Consider the following 17142-nt stretch of genomic DNA (forward strand, 5'->3'; position numbering starts at 1 on the left):
TTTATTTTCTTCGGCTGTTTGTTTGCTTTTCCTATTTTGGAAATAAGCGGGGTCAGCTGATTGCCTGATTCGGCTCCCACGATGGGTATCAGCACCGTTAATCTTTTCAGGTTCTCTCAAATCTCAATCGGAGCGCATGGACCACCGCTCTCACGGGACCTCACCTCACAATGCTCGTGAATCGAAGAGTCTTGGACAATATCAATGTACTTGCCCGGTTGCCCTTTTAACTAGTATTGTCTAAAGGCTAGGCGCACGACAGTGGGGACACCCTATAACCTGACAGAAGATTATTTCCTTGTAAAATGGGGTCTTAAGTCCATGTGCTTTTATAGAGTTGATTTTTTTTTTTCTTCCAAGTATTTATAACTAAATCCATAAAAATAAATTATGATATAATAATGTATTATTTAAAATATAAAAAAAAAAATTCAAACCATGGATGGTTAGGGTGGTAAGGGGTTTCCAATAAATTGTCAACTTCAATTTCACAGTTAGCGAGCAGTTGATTTCAGTTAAAATTAATAAAACTTGAAAGAAAGCACCCCTGTTTTCTGATCATAAGCCTTAGGCTCGGGTTTGGTGTTGCTGTTAAGTGGCTGCGGTTCCAAAGCCAAGTTGTTAAAAGAATTTTGGCAAAAACTTTCAACTTCCAAACTCTTCCAGGATTAGTACTCCTACGCCAATTAATTGCCTTATTAGATTCCTCCAATCACCTCTACCTAGCCTATCCATGATCCAAACACTACAAGGGTTTACACCAAACAACACATAGAAAAGCTAAAAAGACGACACATAACTGTATATCAAAGCTCTTTACCATTAAAGACAACAAAACCTTGATAAGATTTTTTCGGTATACAAGATATAGAACAAAAGTATCCATGTGAAGCACCCAGGTGAAACCTAAACAAAAAGTAAAAGCAATCCAAAGGAAAATTTGAAAAGAACAACCAGGAAGGAGGAACTGAGAAGTTTTGTCACATTTCTCTCAGGAATCTAAGATCAGATTAAACTACCTGCATGAAGAGAACAATAGCAACTAGCAGGAACTGAACTTATGTGGCCATCAGGGAGACAAACTATATCTTTTGTTCCATTACTACCAATCAGAACCAACAGGGAAACCATCCAGTGCGTCTTGCTTGCCATTGACATAGAATTCTACAATTGCTAACATTCTTGGAAATTTATCTGGGTGGTAATTTACATGAACGACTACTGGCTTTAACTTTTTTAGATTAGCATCTTTCCTTACCGTCTTGAAGAGGACCTTACTGTTCATAAATAGATAGAAATCCATAACTCTCTTAGAAGCATGAAGCCCATAATACCCAGGATGTGAAGGGAAAAAGAGCTCCTCATTAAAAACCGCTTGGTCCCATGCCTTTTCCTTACCCAATCGATCTGCCACACGATCCAAAAGCTCAATGGAAGGAATCGTAGGCCTTATGTAAAAGAAACCAGAATTAAAAACCCATATCCTCATAGTATGAGCATATCGAGCCCAACCCATGGCTGGTTCATCAAAGACATCATTATATCCATAAGCAGTCATATTATTGTGACCATCAGTCATAGACTCCACATCTGAATCTCGATACAGATACTCAAATGGGTTTTGCAAGAACACTATATCAATATCTGAGAGAAGAACACTGTAACCCAGCTGCAAAAACTCTCTCAAAACACGAAACTTCAATCCAGAGACAGCATGGTTACCACCCTTCCTTGCAATTGAATCAATACCCTCATCTGGATCTCTCTGGTACACTGGAATATCATTCGTTTTGCAGTATTCTGCCGTCTGATCATCTAATGCCACAACAAGATAATTGGTTATACCAACTCTCTTGATGTTGGTAGACCACACCTCTAACATACTTTTCACATTCGAATTGGCGAGCGCAACTATGAGTTCTTTTCCAACAGCAACTTCCTCCAAGATCTTTGCCAATCGTGGATTTACAGATTCATCAGGAACAACAGTAGGGCTAGTTCTCAAAGCCTTCACAGTTCCAAAAGGCCCAACTTTATGCTGTTCACCCAATACCATCACCTGCTTCTGAGCTTGATCTTTTCCTTGTTCAGCCAGCCGTAATTTTGCAGTGAGCTGCCTGACCTGCTTCTGCAACTCGGCATTCTTCTCTGTTAGTGATGCAATATCTGACTTCAGCATGTTAACCCGTTCTGGTGACTCACACGAAGAGCCAGCCTAACAAACGAGCAGTAGAAGTAAGACAGAAAGACAATTCTTCAATAATGAATACCAATTGCAAATTGTCATACCAACAACACCAAGGGAGTAGTCACCAGCGAAGAATATAAAAACAAAGCATTTTATGCTACAACATCCCAGAACGTCATTGTACCAAGAGTAAATACAAACACAATACTTACATTAATCAGGGCATAAACGATAAACGAAATTCATTGCCCATCACAAATTATGCATTCAATACACTTTCAAAAAGTCAATCAAAATAAGTCAACGTTCTCAAGTTGACGAAATATTAAAAATTTTAATCTAACTGAGCATCACAGTTAATGCCATTGAGTCAATTGAGAACAAATAAACAGAAATACTAACAAATTAGCAATTCAAACTAAAAACCTAAGAAAACGGAGTATTTTGAGATTCAGGTACAATGATGAATCAAAGCAAGATTTTTGAAACCTGGACATTTTTCTTGACGAGTTGACGATCTTGGATAGGCAAATTGGAGCTGAAGAAACCATGAGGAAACAAGAAAGCGAAGACGCAACCAACAAGGACTCCAATCACAATGGCTATTGCTATTCGAGATCCGCGAATCGATTGTACTTTTTCTCTACGCCCAGCCATCTCTTCACAATCTCTCTTCGCAGCTCACAATTTATACGAATATTCAATTTATACGAATATACTTTTCCTTTCTGGCATCAATAGAGCCAGATTTTGATAGATCTTGTATTCGAGGAGATTAACGTGATGTTTGAACGCTATCTCCGGATTCTCCTTCAGTGTTTATACTACGGAATCAAGATCATTTACTGAAGGGAGACAGAGGGAAAACGTTTTGGCAAGGCAGATTAGACTACCGTCCGGATCCAGTGTTTTGCGGAGTAGTTGTTAACTGATCCTAGCCAGTAGATGGTGAGACTTCACTTGATGTTTGAAACAAGATGTGATCGCACGGCTCAAAATTTCTCGATGACTTTTGACTTATTTGTCGACGGCGATTCCTTCAGGATTTAAAATTGATTAATTACATAAACACGTTTTTGACAAAAAATAACGCATTTCATAAAGGAAAGGAAAAGGTCTTCCCATTCTATTGTGATTATTAACTTTCGGGATAAGCACTACTATTGTCTGAACCTCAAACATGTCGTGACTCACGAGGCTGCTGATGATAATAAACCTGGATCAGGTGAGTGTACTGTGTACTTGGAACTAAAAATCTCCATTCGTTTTTGTTCCCTAAGAGTAAAATGCATTTCAAAACATGATCGATTCACACCCATGACCTTGATTGTATATGGTGTCAAAAAAAATTGATATATTTTTGGAGAAATTACTTGCACATTTCTGTTCTTTTTCCGTGCTGATGGACATACTTATTGAGTTCGCGCCAACATCAGACAGCTTCAATTCCAGCCAAATATTTTTATACGTAGATGTTCACACTACTTTTACAGGCTAGGCCACTTCAACATTCGTGAAAAAAACAAACACACATCCGGCATCAGAGCCTTTTAACCCTTTAACCAATCATACAAATTTACATCAAATCTTATATAACACTATTCAGACTTTAACCCTCAACCTTCACTCAAATTTAAAAAAAAAATTAAATTAAATTAAACACCCACAATACATCTGGAGAGATTCGAACCACTTCCCCTCCACAAGTGGTTATATTTAATCTCATGAGCAATCATCTCATTAATTTTTTTTTAAAAAAAAAAAAAATTAACCAACCAAACAATTTATCTTTAATCTCGCACTAGATGGCTGACACAATTGTGGACTGGCACCAACTACTCTTGAATTGTGGTATTTCTCCGTTACTTATATTTTAATTACGCATACCTGTCTGCATAGCTGTAATGACTAAAGGGCTTTAACAACCAACTAGTTCATATCATACATTATTACTAAAAATAAAAATAAAAAAACAAAAAATATATATATATAGTTACACAAGTTGCGGTTCTATCGTGGGAACTGGAAGCACCTCGATCACCAAACTCTCTCACAATTATACAGCACCTCGACAACGATAAACTATAAACAGACAAAAATAGAGGTGGTCCCGGGAATCTCAGATGCCCACAAAATACCAATCGATTAAACAGATCTGCTTCCTAAAAAAATCATCTAGAAGCTGTTAACAGGGTCCTTTCAAGTCCTTGTAACATGCTTAAGAAGAAGGCTTGTTTTCCTGTATAACAAGAATAGATGAATGTTACTAAATCAGTTTGACATTTATAACTCCCTGCTACATACAGAGGTTATATAGACCGCCTAAAATTCAATCTTCAAACATTGCCGATTTGGTGGCTTGTTGATCCGCTAAGAAGACAGAACCAAGAACGAAAGTGGACTCCTACTATCAATTATAGAGCATTTGTAGCATGCAAAATAGAATGTGCACTAAGACAGGCTAGGCAGGAGAGAGATCACAAGGACATAAACTGATCTAAAGTTTGATTTGCCAAAGCAATAAAACAACGAAATCATATGACAGGTATAAAGAACAAGGAACATACATCTTCACAATTAGTAATGTATGAGACAACAACTGTGATGTCGTCCAGCTTGCCACCATAGTAGCGGAACCCAGCATCTTGAGCAGCAGTGGAAAAAGGTGTCTGCCGGTCTTTATCCTGTGCTCGTTGGCGTGCCAAGGCTGCTATCTTCTGAGCTGTAACCTGAGGCCCTAAGCCAGCTCTCATAGCATGGACTACCACTGCAGTAATCTCATTGTTATACAAATTATCAAACAGCCCATCAGTGCCGGCAATTATAACATCTCCAGGAGCTACAGGAATCGTGAAAACCTGAACCAAATGGCATAGACATAAATATTGCAAAAACATAATTAATTCTCTTTCAGTAAACAGGTAGCGGGGAAAAAGGGAGAGGAGAGCTGCAACCAGATTTGCTAACAAGAAAGATCTCATGAAAGCAATGTTAATACGGTGAAGCATCAGAATAATAATAATAGTAATAATTATAGAAATAGAAGTACAGTAGAAAGGAATCGAGGATACGAACAGGAGAACAAAATACAGAGAATCATCATTTCAGTGACCAGCTAAAAAATACTCCATAACAGAGTAGCGAATAATGCTCTACAAAACCTGTTCCGAGGAATAAGGTTCAGTCCTCCTTAAAACATATCAATTGAGGACATTATATAAGAGCCAAATATACAAGCACCAGAACAACTTTGCAATATTTCACGGTGCCGTGTGCACCAAAATAGATTGGAACATCACATACATGTGTTTTCCTTCGCAAAATATTTTTCAAACTTTAATCCACACACAATTCTCTAATAATATATTTAAAAAAGGGTGAAGCCATTTGCACTCTAAAATTACTTTGTACACCCATTTTTTGAACACTCATTTATTAAATTTAAAAAAAAAAAAAAACTTTTGCTCTGTACCCTCATTAAAATTCCAAACATACCAGAATACACAAGGCGATTCTGCGCTCCACTTACAAATTAGATGTGTATTATTTCTTCATATCATGAGTAACAAATAAGCATTTTTTTCATTTTCCATTTTTTTCCCCACCAGAATCGAAATAACAAATAAGCAATTTTAAACTAGTAAATTATGAAGTTCTCCAGTATTAATTGATTTTCAGGCCTTTACCAAACAGCAACCTATCATGGGATTTAATAATTGAATGACATATGTCCCTCTAATGAGAAATAAAATGGGAAAATTCGATTGAATTTGAAAAAAAAAATGATTAGTTTTTGATAATTGAATTTTTCAAGGTTAATTGTTTGATATTGAGAATTAAAAATAGGACTTAAAATTCTTTAGTTTTTCTGTATTTCATGGTTGCATAAGATGGGTGTCTAGAATACTTATTTATCATTAAAATATTCTCAATGAAAAATGACACAATGGGTATAGTTATAATATAAAATTTTACAAAAAGATGAGCATTCCAAGTATTTCTTACACTGCAAATAGCCCCACCCTTAAAAAAATGTACAAGTTTTGTGAGAAATGGTGAGCGCAAGGGAATATGAAAGAACCAACCTGACCAGAGCTAGGTAAATCACTATTGCTTCCGTACTCAAGTTGATAGGTGAAATTGAAATCATGCTGCTGTACAGGAGATCGGAAAACAGTACATCCATCTCGAACCACCACAAATCCACTGTCTCCTAGATTGATAGCACGGAGACCCTGCATTGGTAAACCATTTGCCAAAAGTCAGAATATGAAGATATGATAAACTGTAACATATTTCGCTGCACAAACAGGACTTAGTATGGGAATTTCATGCACTGTGCTGTCACAATGAATGAGAAATCTAATACCCGCAAATCTAATTCACAATAAGTACACTAGCTGGTTTATGTAACTTGAGCTTTCATTTCAGGTTCACAATGCCACCCAATTAGCTGCCATTATTCTAAATACTCAAAAGTGTTTCTGTAGTATACGTACTTGGAGTGTATGTAATAAGGTAACTATTCAAGGTTCTTGTTCTTTTGTCTGTTCGCCCCTGAAGTTAGCTAGGTAGGTAAACTGATAAAGTAAAAGTAAAAGTCAAACTCTCGGATCATATAACCCTGATTTGATGAGAAGTATCTAATTACAACTTCCTTGGATTGGTTAATCATAGAGAGATCAGCAAGCGGGTAGACGTAAAATTTTTAAAGACTATGAAAAGGAACGCAATAGTGGAAGCAGAAAATGATTGCTCAAATTAAAACTAGAAGAAATCTTTGGAATTTAACACATTATATGATGGTGTGCATTCCCCTAAGTGCCTATTAAAAGAATAAAATCATATTAAGAGCAGTCATCATGTCATTAAAACATAGGTGGAATTAAGCCATGCTTAGGAATTTAACCAGCATACCTGGTCGGTGAGTGCTATGATGCAAGCTGTTGAAGATCCTTTTGCTCTTGTGCTAGAGTGAGCTTTCTCTAAGACCCTAGCTGGGTCAATTGAACCATCTGGTTCCTCTTGAATTGCAGCAACTGAATTGGACATAAGTTCCCGGGAATACAGCCCTGCATTTACACCATGATTGGCCCAGCCGCCAACGCCATCTGCCACGCCTATTGCTTGTTTGTCAGAAATGAAGTGAGCATCTTCCCCACCAGTTTCTTCTTTATCAGGATGGGGCAGGCAGCACGCTCCTGAAAGTAGCTTTAGAGTTTTTCCAGCTGAAATCTTCCTGCAACCAATGAGTCCAGCAACATGAAAATGTAAACCTAACAGAATTGTATAACAAGTAAATTTATCAACATCGAAAATATATATTTCCATCAAAATCTAATTCACTGACTAGCAGATTCTCATAATATTATTCAGAATGGAAAATTATACTACTAATAAGAATAATTAAACTAGCATTTGAAAACATACTGCTCTGATGAAGCTGCAGAAGTTGCAAGCTGCTCCTCGCGAGAAGCAGAATCAAAGGAGACGTCAGGAACTGTCCCAGCAGAGAAAGATGCAGGTGATAAGCTATGAAAACATCTTAAACCTGCATCTATCTGTGGAAAGAAGTTGAACCACCGTTTTGCAAAATTACAAATGAAATATCCATGAAACAGATGATTGTTTGATTGCTTGCTGCTTTTTAAACTCATGGTAGCCCTTCGGCAACCCTCAACACTCCTAATGACATAAGATACAGCAGCATTGTTTGTTGACAATGAAAACTGCCCACTCCTTGAAGTTAGATAATCTACAGATACAGCCTTTGAGGCAGAAGCCGCCATTAGTTTCTTCTGGCAGTTACCACTAACTGATGATTGACTGGGATCAGAGAGTGCACGATCGATGTGATACCCACAAACTTGAAATGAAGGGCCTGACACAGATGGAACAGAGAAAGGCCGAGAGATTGCTCCTACAACAGAGAGGTTCCTTTTTTGGTTTGCTAACAGCAAATCAGATCTTGCAGCAAATATGGTTCCCGGCCGAAGAAGTACATGCAGGTCTGAAAGGGTTGAGAATCGTAAACTATGAAGAAACCTATAGTTCCCCAGCCCAAATAGAAGTTCTACTGAATCCCGAATCACACCTTCTTGCCCAAGTAATGGTCTCTGAGTTCCATTTTGAAGCACAGTTCTCAATCTTGAAAAATAATTGGATGGCATTTTACTCTCTTAGACAAAACAGTTTTGATTCAAACTGTTTATTACAGAGAACAACACAGCTTCTAAACAAAATTTTCATAATTCTTACAACATATGTGCCTAAACTAAAAGCACCAGAAGCACAGTTTCTCCTCTACCTTTTACATATTACTATAAGGTTTCAGATACCTGAAAACAAGAACGAACAATAAATGAACTGAAGCCAAAAAGATAAATAAATTTAATCTGTTTAAAAAAATAAAATATAAAATCACCTTATCTGATCAATATATTTGTATTTAAGACTAACAAAGAAAAATCGATAAACGAGATAAAAGAAAAAAAATAGGAATATCATCACCTTGGAGAAACGAATTCAAGAGCTCAATCAAACAGAACGCAGAGTTCAATCAGATGCGATTCCTGAAATTAAATTATAAATAATAAATAAACAAACAAGCCACAAAATCTTGAAAGCGGTAGATACGACACGAGCCCTCCGGCTACTTCTCCCCTGATTTAGTAGCGGTCGACTGATCGGTTAATAAATGACAGAATCCGGAATGTTCGTACGTTCGGGATGAAACCCTAAATTTACAGAAAGTGACAACTTAGTTAAGGCTCAGGTTTTTACTTTGGACTTCTGGATTAGGGATGGTCACGCTTGCAGGGCATATTTTACCTCTTGGACTATTTTGACACCGACTACACGGAACAACTCACGTGCTTTTTGGAGTTTACTGAGGGCATTTTCGTAACTCTGGCTGCTTAGCCACGCGAATCGTTTGGTTTGTGGTGTGATGTCGTCATCTTTTTCCTCCGTAGTTTGGTTTCCTGTTTCGTCCAACTTGGTGGGAGAAATTTGTCATTTGCTAAACGTGCGATGCGTAGTTCATATATTTTTGGCTAGACCTCTGAGTTTTGCTTGTTTGTCTGAATTAACACTTTTTATTATTTTCCATCTATTTATTGTCCACTTAATAATAGTGGCAACATTCAGGATCTAAGATTTAAATCGTACAAACTTCACTAATTCAGACCTTATCCAATAACTTGGTTCACAAATTGTTTGAAAAGGATATACCCAATATTCTATGGATTTATAAATCTCGTCTTATATATCATACAATAACCTTATTAATAACTAGACGGATACATATTTATTTTACGCATGTTAACATAACAATTAGTTACTTTTTAAACAAGTTGCCACTGTGGGTCATGATCGAGGCACGAAAAAATAAAAGGGAAATGGCTCGTGAAAAAAAAAAAAAAAAATTGGGGCTAATTGCGACTGCTCACACTGATCTTTTTACTTTTAGTTGAATCTTTCATCTCAAAGTCTGCTCCATGTTTGTTCCAATTAGACACCAAAACAATTTAACGCTGATCTTCATTATCTAATGAAGTTCCAGACTTCGGTACATTCACTCTGGTGCATTAGAAACTACAACAATAGACGATCTAATGAAGTTCCATTGCATTCAAAACTACAACAATAGACAGCCGTCAGATTTCGTTTGTGTACGGTGGTAAGACAACAACATTTTACATTTATTTATTTTTTCTTTTGACCAAGTATTGTAGATTCATACTCCATTCTTTCTCTGGCCTGTCAATTCCGGGTCCATATATAAACTCTTGAAACTCAATCCATGAAAGCTGAATCGTCCAGGGCCGATGAAATCTATGCAAGCCGATAAATTTTCAATTGTGAATCCTGCTAAACAGGATGTGGGCACCATGTTGAGGCTGCATGCTTATAAACAGCATTGGAGCATGAACATAACTTGGCGACAAAAAGAAATTAAATCTTCGGATAATAATAGCCAGAACAACTTTGGCCTCAACCATGGCTAAATTTTGGCCTACGCAGACTCTGGGGCCCAAGCCAAATGGGAAAAATGAAGCCAAGTGCTTTCGAGACTCGTTGAACCTCAGTGGATTGAATTCATTAGCATCTTCTCCCCACAGATCAGTGTCGTGATGTACTGCAGTCAATGCTATATAGAGTTGCGTACCGGCAGGAACGTCAAGGTTCCCTAGCTTTACCCCTCTAGAAGCTTGCCTCATCAACATTACAGCAGGAGGGTAAAGTCGAAGTGTTTCATTCAGTATCATGTTCACCTAGGTAACCAAAGATCAAGCAGTGATAAGGAAATAGCTTTATAAAAGAAAAAAACATTATATTCTCTAGAATGCCTTATAATTGAACAAGTGCAAGCCATTCAACGTTGTTGTATCCTCTAGTTTACTTTCTTTTGCACTATTACGATCATTATGTTATTTTTCTACTTCTCATATCCTTAACTTTCCATGCCTAGCTGCTAGCTAATTCTCTAATAAAGATTCAACTCAGAGCATGGCCCATACCTATGTACTAGAATGCCTACCGGATTTTCTCTGTGATTCCAAAAGTCTAGTGCAATAAGTTCTCTCAAGTCTCAGGTAAATGAAACTCTACTTTGAACTATTGTTGCCTCAGCAGATAAGAAGTAAACTTACTATCTTCAGGTCACTTAATTTCTCCGCAAGTCGTAGGTCATTGTCTCCGCAAACCTGAAATACTTCTTCCCGTGCCTTGATTTGCCATTCTTGATGCATTGCTAGAAGTACAAGTGCCCAAGTCAAAAGATTGGCAGTTGTTTCCTTTCCAGCAAAGTAGAAGGTCTTGCATTCATCTATAATTTCTTCCACATCCAATCTCTCCTCTTGACCATCATGATTTTTACATGATGACATTAAAAGACTAAGCAGATTTCTTGAACTTTCTCTTGTTTTGCCATTATTCTTGATCAGCATCCGTATTGATTCGCGAGTTTCTGATTCTAATCTCTGCCTCTCTCTATTTTTCTTGGTGGGTAAGAACCTTAGTAAATAAAGGCAAAAGTGTCATAGAAAATGCTCGGGCTAAGTAATCAAGCAAATTAAGAACATGAACCTTATGCGTGATTCCAAGTGATGGCATTAGAATTTTGAAGTTGATTCAGAGAGATGAACAAAAGAGTTTCAAACCTAATGACATGTTCAAAGCATATTGTGATAAAAACAAAAGTTACCTGAACCCTGGAATGTAGACGTTTCTTATTGCTTGAGAGAAGAGGTGCATCTGCTGTTCTTGCAAAATAAAAATACGCATGCCTTCTTCAAAACTACTTCCAAAAGCTGTTCGGGATATAATGTCTGCTGAGAGGTCATGAAGCACTTTATGCACATCAATTTCAAATTCATCTCTCCCTCCTCTAATTTCTTCCCAATTCTCAAACATCTTCGTGGTACTAGCCACAATATCTGGCACCCAGCCCTATTCAATACAGTTCAATCGGTTGTTAGAACTGACTCCCTCCCAAGAAAATGTGAAGCATTATCTTATTAACTTTTAGATGAATATTATAATTACATTGTTATATATTTGATTTGTATGTCAAGTGATATGCAGATAAAATAATCGATAATTGTTACAAAAATAACATATTAATTAATCATAGTAATAAGAACCAGTTGGATACTTTTGATTCTCAAGTGGCTGTTAGTAAGAGTTGATTTTAATCTATGGATATAAGGGCTCATTTGGAATTATTTTTAGGGGACTCAAAAGTGATTTTGAAAAATTAAAAGTTAATTTTAGTGTTTAGTAAATTTTTTCAGAAATTACTTTTAATAAAATCACCTCATTTTACTGCAGATTTTGAAAAACAGAAAAAAGAAATAGCTTTTCATAATCAAATTTTAAGAATCATATATATATATATATATATATATCAAAAGTATCCTTATTAATTAAGAAATAAAATCATTAACTTTAAAGGAAATTATTACTTTTACCAATTATATTGAGATAACAAAATTAATAATATATAATATTTAGTTTAATTATCAATTATTATATGTACACAACAAGAATATTTTATATACAAGTCTATAAATGTTTAAATAAATTTTATTCAACATTAGGTTTAATTATGTCTAATTCAGTAATTTATATTTTTATAATAATTTAATAATAAAATTTACCAAACACATACGACTGATTTTAAAACTCACAGCACTTTTAAAAATAAATTTTATCAAAAGTTTATTTAATTCTTTTAACAGCCAATTATTTCTACTGCACGGCTTAATTATTTTAAAAGTTACAGTATTACCGAAATTGCCCTAAGAGATGTGTATGAACTTATACCCAGGATGCTCATAAAACTTTTATTCCCTCATGTTCTAATGCTGTTGACTCTCAACTTCAATCTTGAGTACCAAGCCAAGGTATCATTTTCTCACGACAATTCTATTAGTGACAGAGATTCATTGGAAAGACCAGTTAGTTATCACAAAATTTTAGCAAAAACAGTTGCGGAAAATATAAGAAAAAAGGACTCCAGAAACAACCAATCGTCACTCCAGGGCGACATAAGCTTCCAGGCTTCCAGCGTCTCCAAATGAGAATTAGCTGCTTTTTATTCATAGCAGCTTGTGGCGTCGCTTAAATTTGATATTAGTTTATCGTGTTGGTCTCCACTACGATTCAGTTCATTTATAGTTTTCTCTATTGATGCTTTTGATCTTATTTTAATTTGATCTATTTAGGATTTAAGCCTTTTTGTCTACCCCCATTATATTACTTTCTAATTTTTTTTAATTTAAGCTTTCTTTACGGAGGTTTATTTCAAAAAAGAGATACATATTAATTATGAATAATTAGAATTAACTTATTAAATATGAATAATTAAGTTACTTAAAGTTAAACAGAACACATAAATACATAATGATAGGTATTACGTAACACAAATACAAACTATATACGTCGGGGACTTGTTGGTTGTTACTGCGAAAAATTAATAAAAGCGCATACAAAATTAAAAATAAAAACTATTGCTAAAAGGAAGGGTTGTGTGGTCACCTTTACTCGTTCCATGTTAAAGGCTTGGTTCGAGATCCTTCTATGAATCGCCCATTTATCACCGGTAAGCCCAACAAGTCCTTGCCCAAACAGTTGCCTTGACAACGGGTTAAACCCAATCTTTTCAAATGATCCACTCGTGTCCATTAGGACCTCCTTAATCATATCCGGGTCAGATATAGCAAGCCTGGGCTTTGACCCGAACCAATAGAGAAAAGTTTTCCCATACATGCGTGACCACTCGTGGTACAATGGAGCTGTGCGGTGAAGGATGTCGTGGTGAATTGGAGATATCGGTTTTGACTGTGCTTCTATGAATAGACGGCGGATCTCTGCTGAGTTTCCTGTGATCAAGCGGTAGCCTGGGCCACCTACGCCTTGCTCTTTGAAGTGCCGTTGGATTCGATGTGGGACCCATATGAACGAGTAAACGAATTTTAGAAGAGATGTTATAATTACAATGAAGATCACAGTAAGAAGAAGAAGAAGAAGAAGAAGAAGAAGGGACATAGCGAAATCTCAAAGTGAAAGCAAGAAAGAAGAGAGAGGAGGAGAGCAATTCTAAATTCTAATGGCGGTTTGGTTTGATGATCAGATTCACGTAGCGTTGAAAATTTAACTATTTTCCTTAGTCAAAGCATTGTTGACTTGATAAGCTTTGGACTTCCAAGGTCAGTTTAATAATGTTAAAATTTTTAAAATGCTTGTAATTAGTTGCGTTTGAAAGTAGGATCAGTGGTACCGTGCCACTTTTTTTATTTTTTATGGCTGTGTTATTGTAAATTTTTCATATAACTCCTTCACTCATGTTTATTTAAGTTTTGTTTTACAAATATTAAGTTAATGTCTACTACATCTATATAAATATTTTAATTAGCACCTTGTATTATTTATTATTTATAAATTTTTATTCTATATTATATCTATATCACAATGCCCCACTCCTTATAATTTTGAGATTACATAATTAACAAGGAAAAGAATTGGATTGACCCGAACTTGTAAACCCAACCCGGATTCCGTTTTCATTTCCGGCCACTCCACCAGCCAAGGTTGGTACCGATCGAAAGATCGTGCGACGCCGGTCATCTCCATGTCATCCTTGTAGCAAAAGGAATCGGGTCAAACTGAACCCGCAAACCCGACCCGCATGCCGTTTCCGTTTCCGGCCACTACACCGGCCAAGGTTGGTACTGATCGAAAGCTCATGCGATGCCGGTCATCTCCATGCCATCCTTGTCGCTGGAAAGTGTTCGAAAAGCTGCAGATCGAAGCCGTGAAAAGCCGGATCAATTCGCCACGATTTTGTCGGTTTCCGGTGACGCCACCACCTGAGTTTTGTTCCCCACAATTCCCTCTGTCTTTTACGACCAACGATAGCCACGGGAAGAGCTGATTTGTCGTTGATCGGTCGTTGAAGGATTCACGGGTTTGGGAGAAATTAACTTAATACTTGTGAAACAAAGTTTAAATAAAAATGAATGAAAGGGGTTACATGAAAATTTACAATAACACAACCATAAAAAACAAAAGAAGTGGCACGGTACCACTGTGGTACCGTAGCCTGATCCTTAAAAGTAATTTGTAAAAAGAATCATATAAATATTTAGTAAAATTTATTTTTAAAAAATATTATAAATTTTAAAAAATAGTAGAATGTATTTAGTAAATTTTTCTATTAAAATATTGTAAGAATATAGATAATTAATTTGAATAAAATTTATTTACATGTTTATATTATATATAAATTTTTTTATTATGTATATATAATAATTGATGATTAAAATAAATATTTTATATTATTATTATTTAATTTTATTACCTCAATATAATTAGTAATAATAATAACTTTTTAAAGTTAATGATTTTATTTCTTAATTAATAAGGACGATTTTAGATCTTAATAATATACATAAAGATATATATAGAATTATATTAAATATAAAATTGATCCTTAAAATCAAATTTTAAAAGGTTATTCTCTCATATTTTTCAAAATTTATTGTATGATGGGATAATTTTATTGAAAGTAATTTCTACAAAATTTTATTAAATACTACAATTAACTTTAAACTTTCTAAAATTATTTTTAAGTCTTTAAAAAATTATCTCAAATGGGCGAAAGGTTACGAATTATATATAGCATAAAAAGGTGAACCCTATTTAGTATTAAGGTTAAACAGTTGTAATTTTTAAATTACAGTATCAAAGTGATTCAATGCTAATTACCGTAATTTAAAATTTAAGTTAATTTGATCTATCACTTATATAATGAAAAATCTATGCTATATTTACTATTTTCATCAAATTTATTATTTAAAAATTATGTTTATTACATAATATTTACTTTTATCTCATAATTATAATTTTTTTTCTATAAAAATTATGGTTTAAAAGTTACAATAGCTTAGGACTAAACATGACAAATTCCTATATTAACAGCCACGCTTTGAGAATTGTCAGATTTAAAGACATTAATCCAACGGATGTAAAGGCGTAGAACCAAAGAAGGAAGTGGGGTAAAAACTAGGGATGGCAATGGGGAGGGGAGGGGAGGGGACCGATCTCCCCGTACCCATCCCTGATATTTTACGTATGTCCCCGTCCCCGTCAAAATTACTTGAGAGAATCCTCATCCCCTCTCCGAATAATAACAGGGGATCCCCGAGGGTCCCCGATCCCCGAATAACTAATACATTTTTTTTTCAATTTTGAGTTAATCATATTAAAATAAAAAATTCAAATAAAAGTAAAGTTCGAAATATATCTTACATTAATATCTATTACAAAAGTCACATACATTAAATTAGTAAGTAACGCAACATGCAAGGAATACAAACTTCTTTTACAAAACTATCATGAACAAATTAATAGTTTAATACAAAATTGTTACAAATAAAATCGAATTTAGATTCAAAATTAACTTTTTCAATGGTGGCGTGGGCACTTTATAAATGTGGACTATTCCCTTTACAACATGATAGTTAAATCGGAGTAAATCAAAAACAAATATTAGATTAGATTAGATTAGATTAGATATTAAAATTATAATTCGTTGTGGGCAATTATAACATCTAAAAATAAATAAAAAATAGATTTAAGTTTAAAATATTTAAAGAATATTAAAATTAAAAAAAAATGTTTGGCTAATAGAATCTACTCGGTCTTTTTAATGTCCTAAATAAAAATTTAGAATTTTAATTAGTTAATTAAGCCTAAAAGTTTAATAATATAAATATTTTGATATTTTTTATTTTTACCAATATTTATAATTTTATAATTTAAATTTTATTATTTATTTACTAGTAATTTTAAAAAATTAAAATAAAATTAAAAATTAAAATGGGGAAATGGGTAGGGGATGGGGATTCCACCTCATTCTCATCCCCTCCCCGAATAAGAAATTGGGTAAAAAAATTTCCCCGTCCCCTCCCCGAATAAGAAATTGGGTATGAAATTATCCCCATACCCTCCCCGAATGGAGAAAATCCCCGAAAGTACCCGTCCCCGTGGGAATTTTTGCTATCCCTAGTAAAAACCTGCTAGTAAAACAACATCATTTGGAAAACACGTGCCTATTTTGGTTTTATTAGTACCATACATTTGGTCTAAGTCTAACCCTCTGGGCTTCTACTGTTCTATAACTTACTAAAAATAATTGCGAATAAACCAAGGGTAGTACGTTGGATAAAATTTTAAAAAACTGTCAATAATTACTTTTATTTCATTTTTACATGTGGAATTTTATATCTCAGCCCCTATAGTACTACTGATAATGACAAGATTATTTTGTGCGAATTATTTAGATTACAAACCCAAGTATCTTACGCATATAACAGTGATTTTATTAGTAGAAATTGATTCGAAAATTGAGTGCTACAATATTAGTACTAAGACATAATTTTCGTAGT

The 17142-nt window shown here is 34.9% G+C and overlaps 3 protein-coding genes across 4 annotated transcripts; all 3 read right to left on the reverse strand.

Annotated features, from left to right (window-relative positions):
• Positions 1 to 800: 800 nt before the first annotated feature.
• On the reverse strand, positions 801 to 3311 carry LOC102625712 (arabinosyltransferase RRA3-like). Its single transcript, XM_006473406.4, has 2 exons — positions 2678 to 3311; positions 801 to 2215 (listed from the first exon to the last, which is right to left on the reverse strand). Exons 1-2 carry the CDS (start codon positions 2843 to 2845, stop codon positions 1103 to 1105), a joined length of 1281 nt encoding a protein of 426 aa, XP_006473469.2. The 5' UTR covers positions 2846 to 3311; the 3' UTR covers positions 801 to 1102.
• A 794-nt stretch (positions 3312 to 4105) lies between these two features.
• LOC102625999 (probable protein phosphatase 2C 55) lies at positions 4106 to 9175 on the reverse strand. Of its 2 annotated transcripts, XM_006473408.4 has the most exons (6): positions 8699 to 9170; positions 7619 to 8526; positions 7106 to 7427; positions 6274 to 6423; positions 4756 to 5046; positions 4106 to 4427 (listed from the first exon to the last, which is right to left on the reverse strand). In XM_006473408.4, exons 2-6 carry the CDS (start codon positions 8356 to 8358, stop codon positions 4407 to 4409), a joined length of 1524 nt encoding a protein of 507 aa, XP_006473471.2. In that variant the 5' UTR covers positions 8359 to 8526; positions 8699 to 9170; the 3' UTR covers positions 4106 to 4406. The 2 variants fall into 2 exon arrangements, with proteins under 2 accessions (XP_006473471.2, XP_006473470.2); XM_006473407.4 differs by having other exon boundaries at positions 4150 to 5046; positions 8699 to 9175.
• A 620-nt stretch (positions 9176 to 9795) lies between these two features.
• LOC102626481 (cytochrome P450 734A1-like) lies at positions 9796 to 13901 on the reverse strand. The gene is made up of 4 exons (XM_006473409.4): positions 13232 to 13901; positions 11397 to 11641; positions 10843 to 11206; positions 9796 to 10464 (listed from the first exon to the last, which is right to left on the reverse strand). Exons 1-4 carry the CDS (start codon positions 13739 to 13741, stop codon positions 10045 to 10047), a joined length of 1539 nt encoding a protein of 512 aa, XP_006473472.2. The 5' UTR covers positions 13742 to 13901; the 3' UTR covers positions 9796 to 10044.
• Positions 13902 to 17142: the final 3241 nt, after the last annotated feature.

Source organism: Citrus sinensis, chromosome 5 (genome assembly GCF_022201045.2).
Source record: "Citrus sinensis cultivar Valencia sweet orange chromosome 5, DVS_A1.0, whole genome shotgun sequence".
NCBI classification, from domain to species: Eukaryota; Viridiplantae; Streptophyta; class Magnoliopsida; order Sapindales; family Rutaceae; genus Citrus; species Citrus sinensis.

Bases quoted from the DNA above. Each gene is read 5' to 3' on its own strand.
- LOC102626481 (XM_006473409.4), bottom strand. From the start codon at position 13,741: ATGTCCCTTCTTCTTCTTCTTCTTCTTCTTCTTCTTACTGTGATCTTC. The intron at 11,642-13,231 runs GTGACCACACAA...TGTATTGAATAG, and splicing joins TTAACATGGAACGAGTAAAG to GGCTGGGTGCCAGATATTGT. The intron at 11,207-11,396 runs GTAACTTTTGTT...TTATTTACTAAG, and splicing joins GTCTACATTCCAGGGTTCAG to GTTCTTACCCACCAAGAAAA.
- LOC102625999 (XM_006473407.4), bottom strand. From the start codon at position 8,358: ATGCCATCCAATTATTTTTCAAGATTGAGAACTGTGCTTCAAAATGGA. The intron at 7,428-7,618 runs GTATGTTTTCAA...CATTGGTTGCAG, and splicing joins TCTGCAGCTTCATCAGAGCA to GAAGATTTCAGCTGGAAAAA. The intron at 5,047-6,273 runs GTTGGTTCTTTC...CATTTGGTTCAG, and splicing joins ATTTACCTAGCTCTGGTCAG to GTTTTCACGATTCCTGTAGC.
- LOC102625712 (XM_006473406.4), bottom strand. From the start codon at position 2,845: ATGGCTGGGCGTAGAGAAAAAGTACAATCGATTCGCGGATCTCGAATA. The intron at 2,216-2,677 runs GTTTCAAAAATC...CTCGTTTGTTAG, and splicing joins TCGTCAAGAAAAATGTCCAG to GCTGGCTCTTCGTGTGAGTC.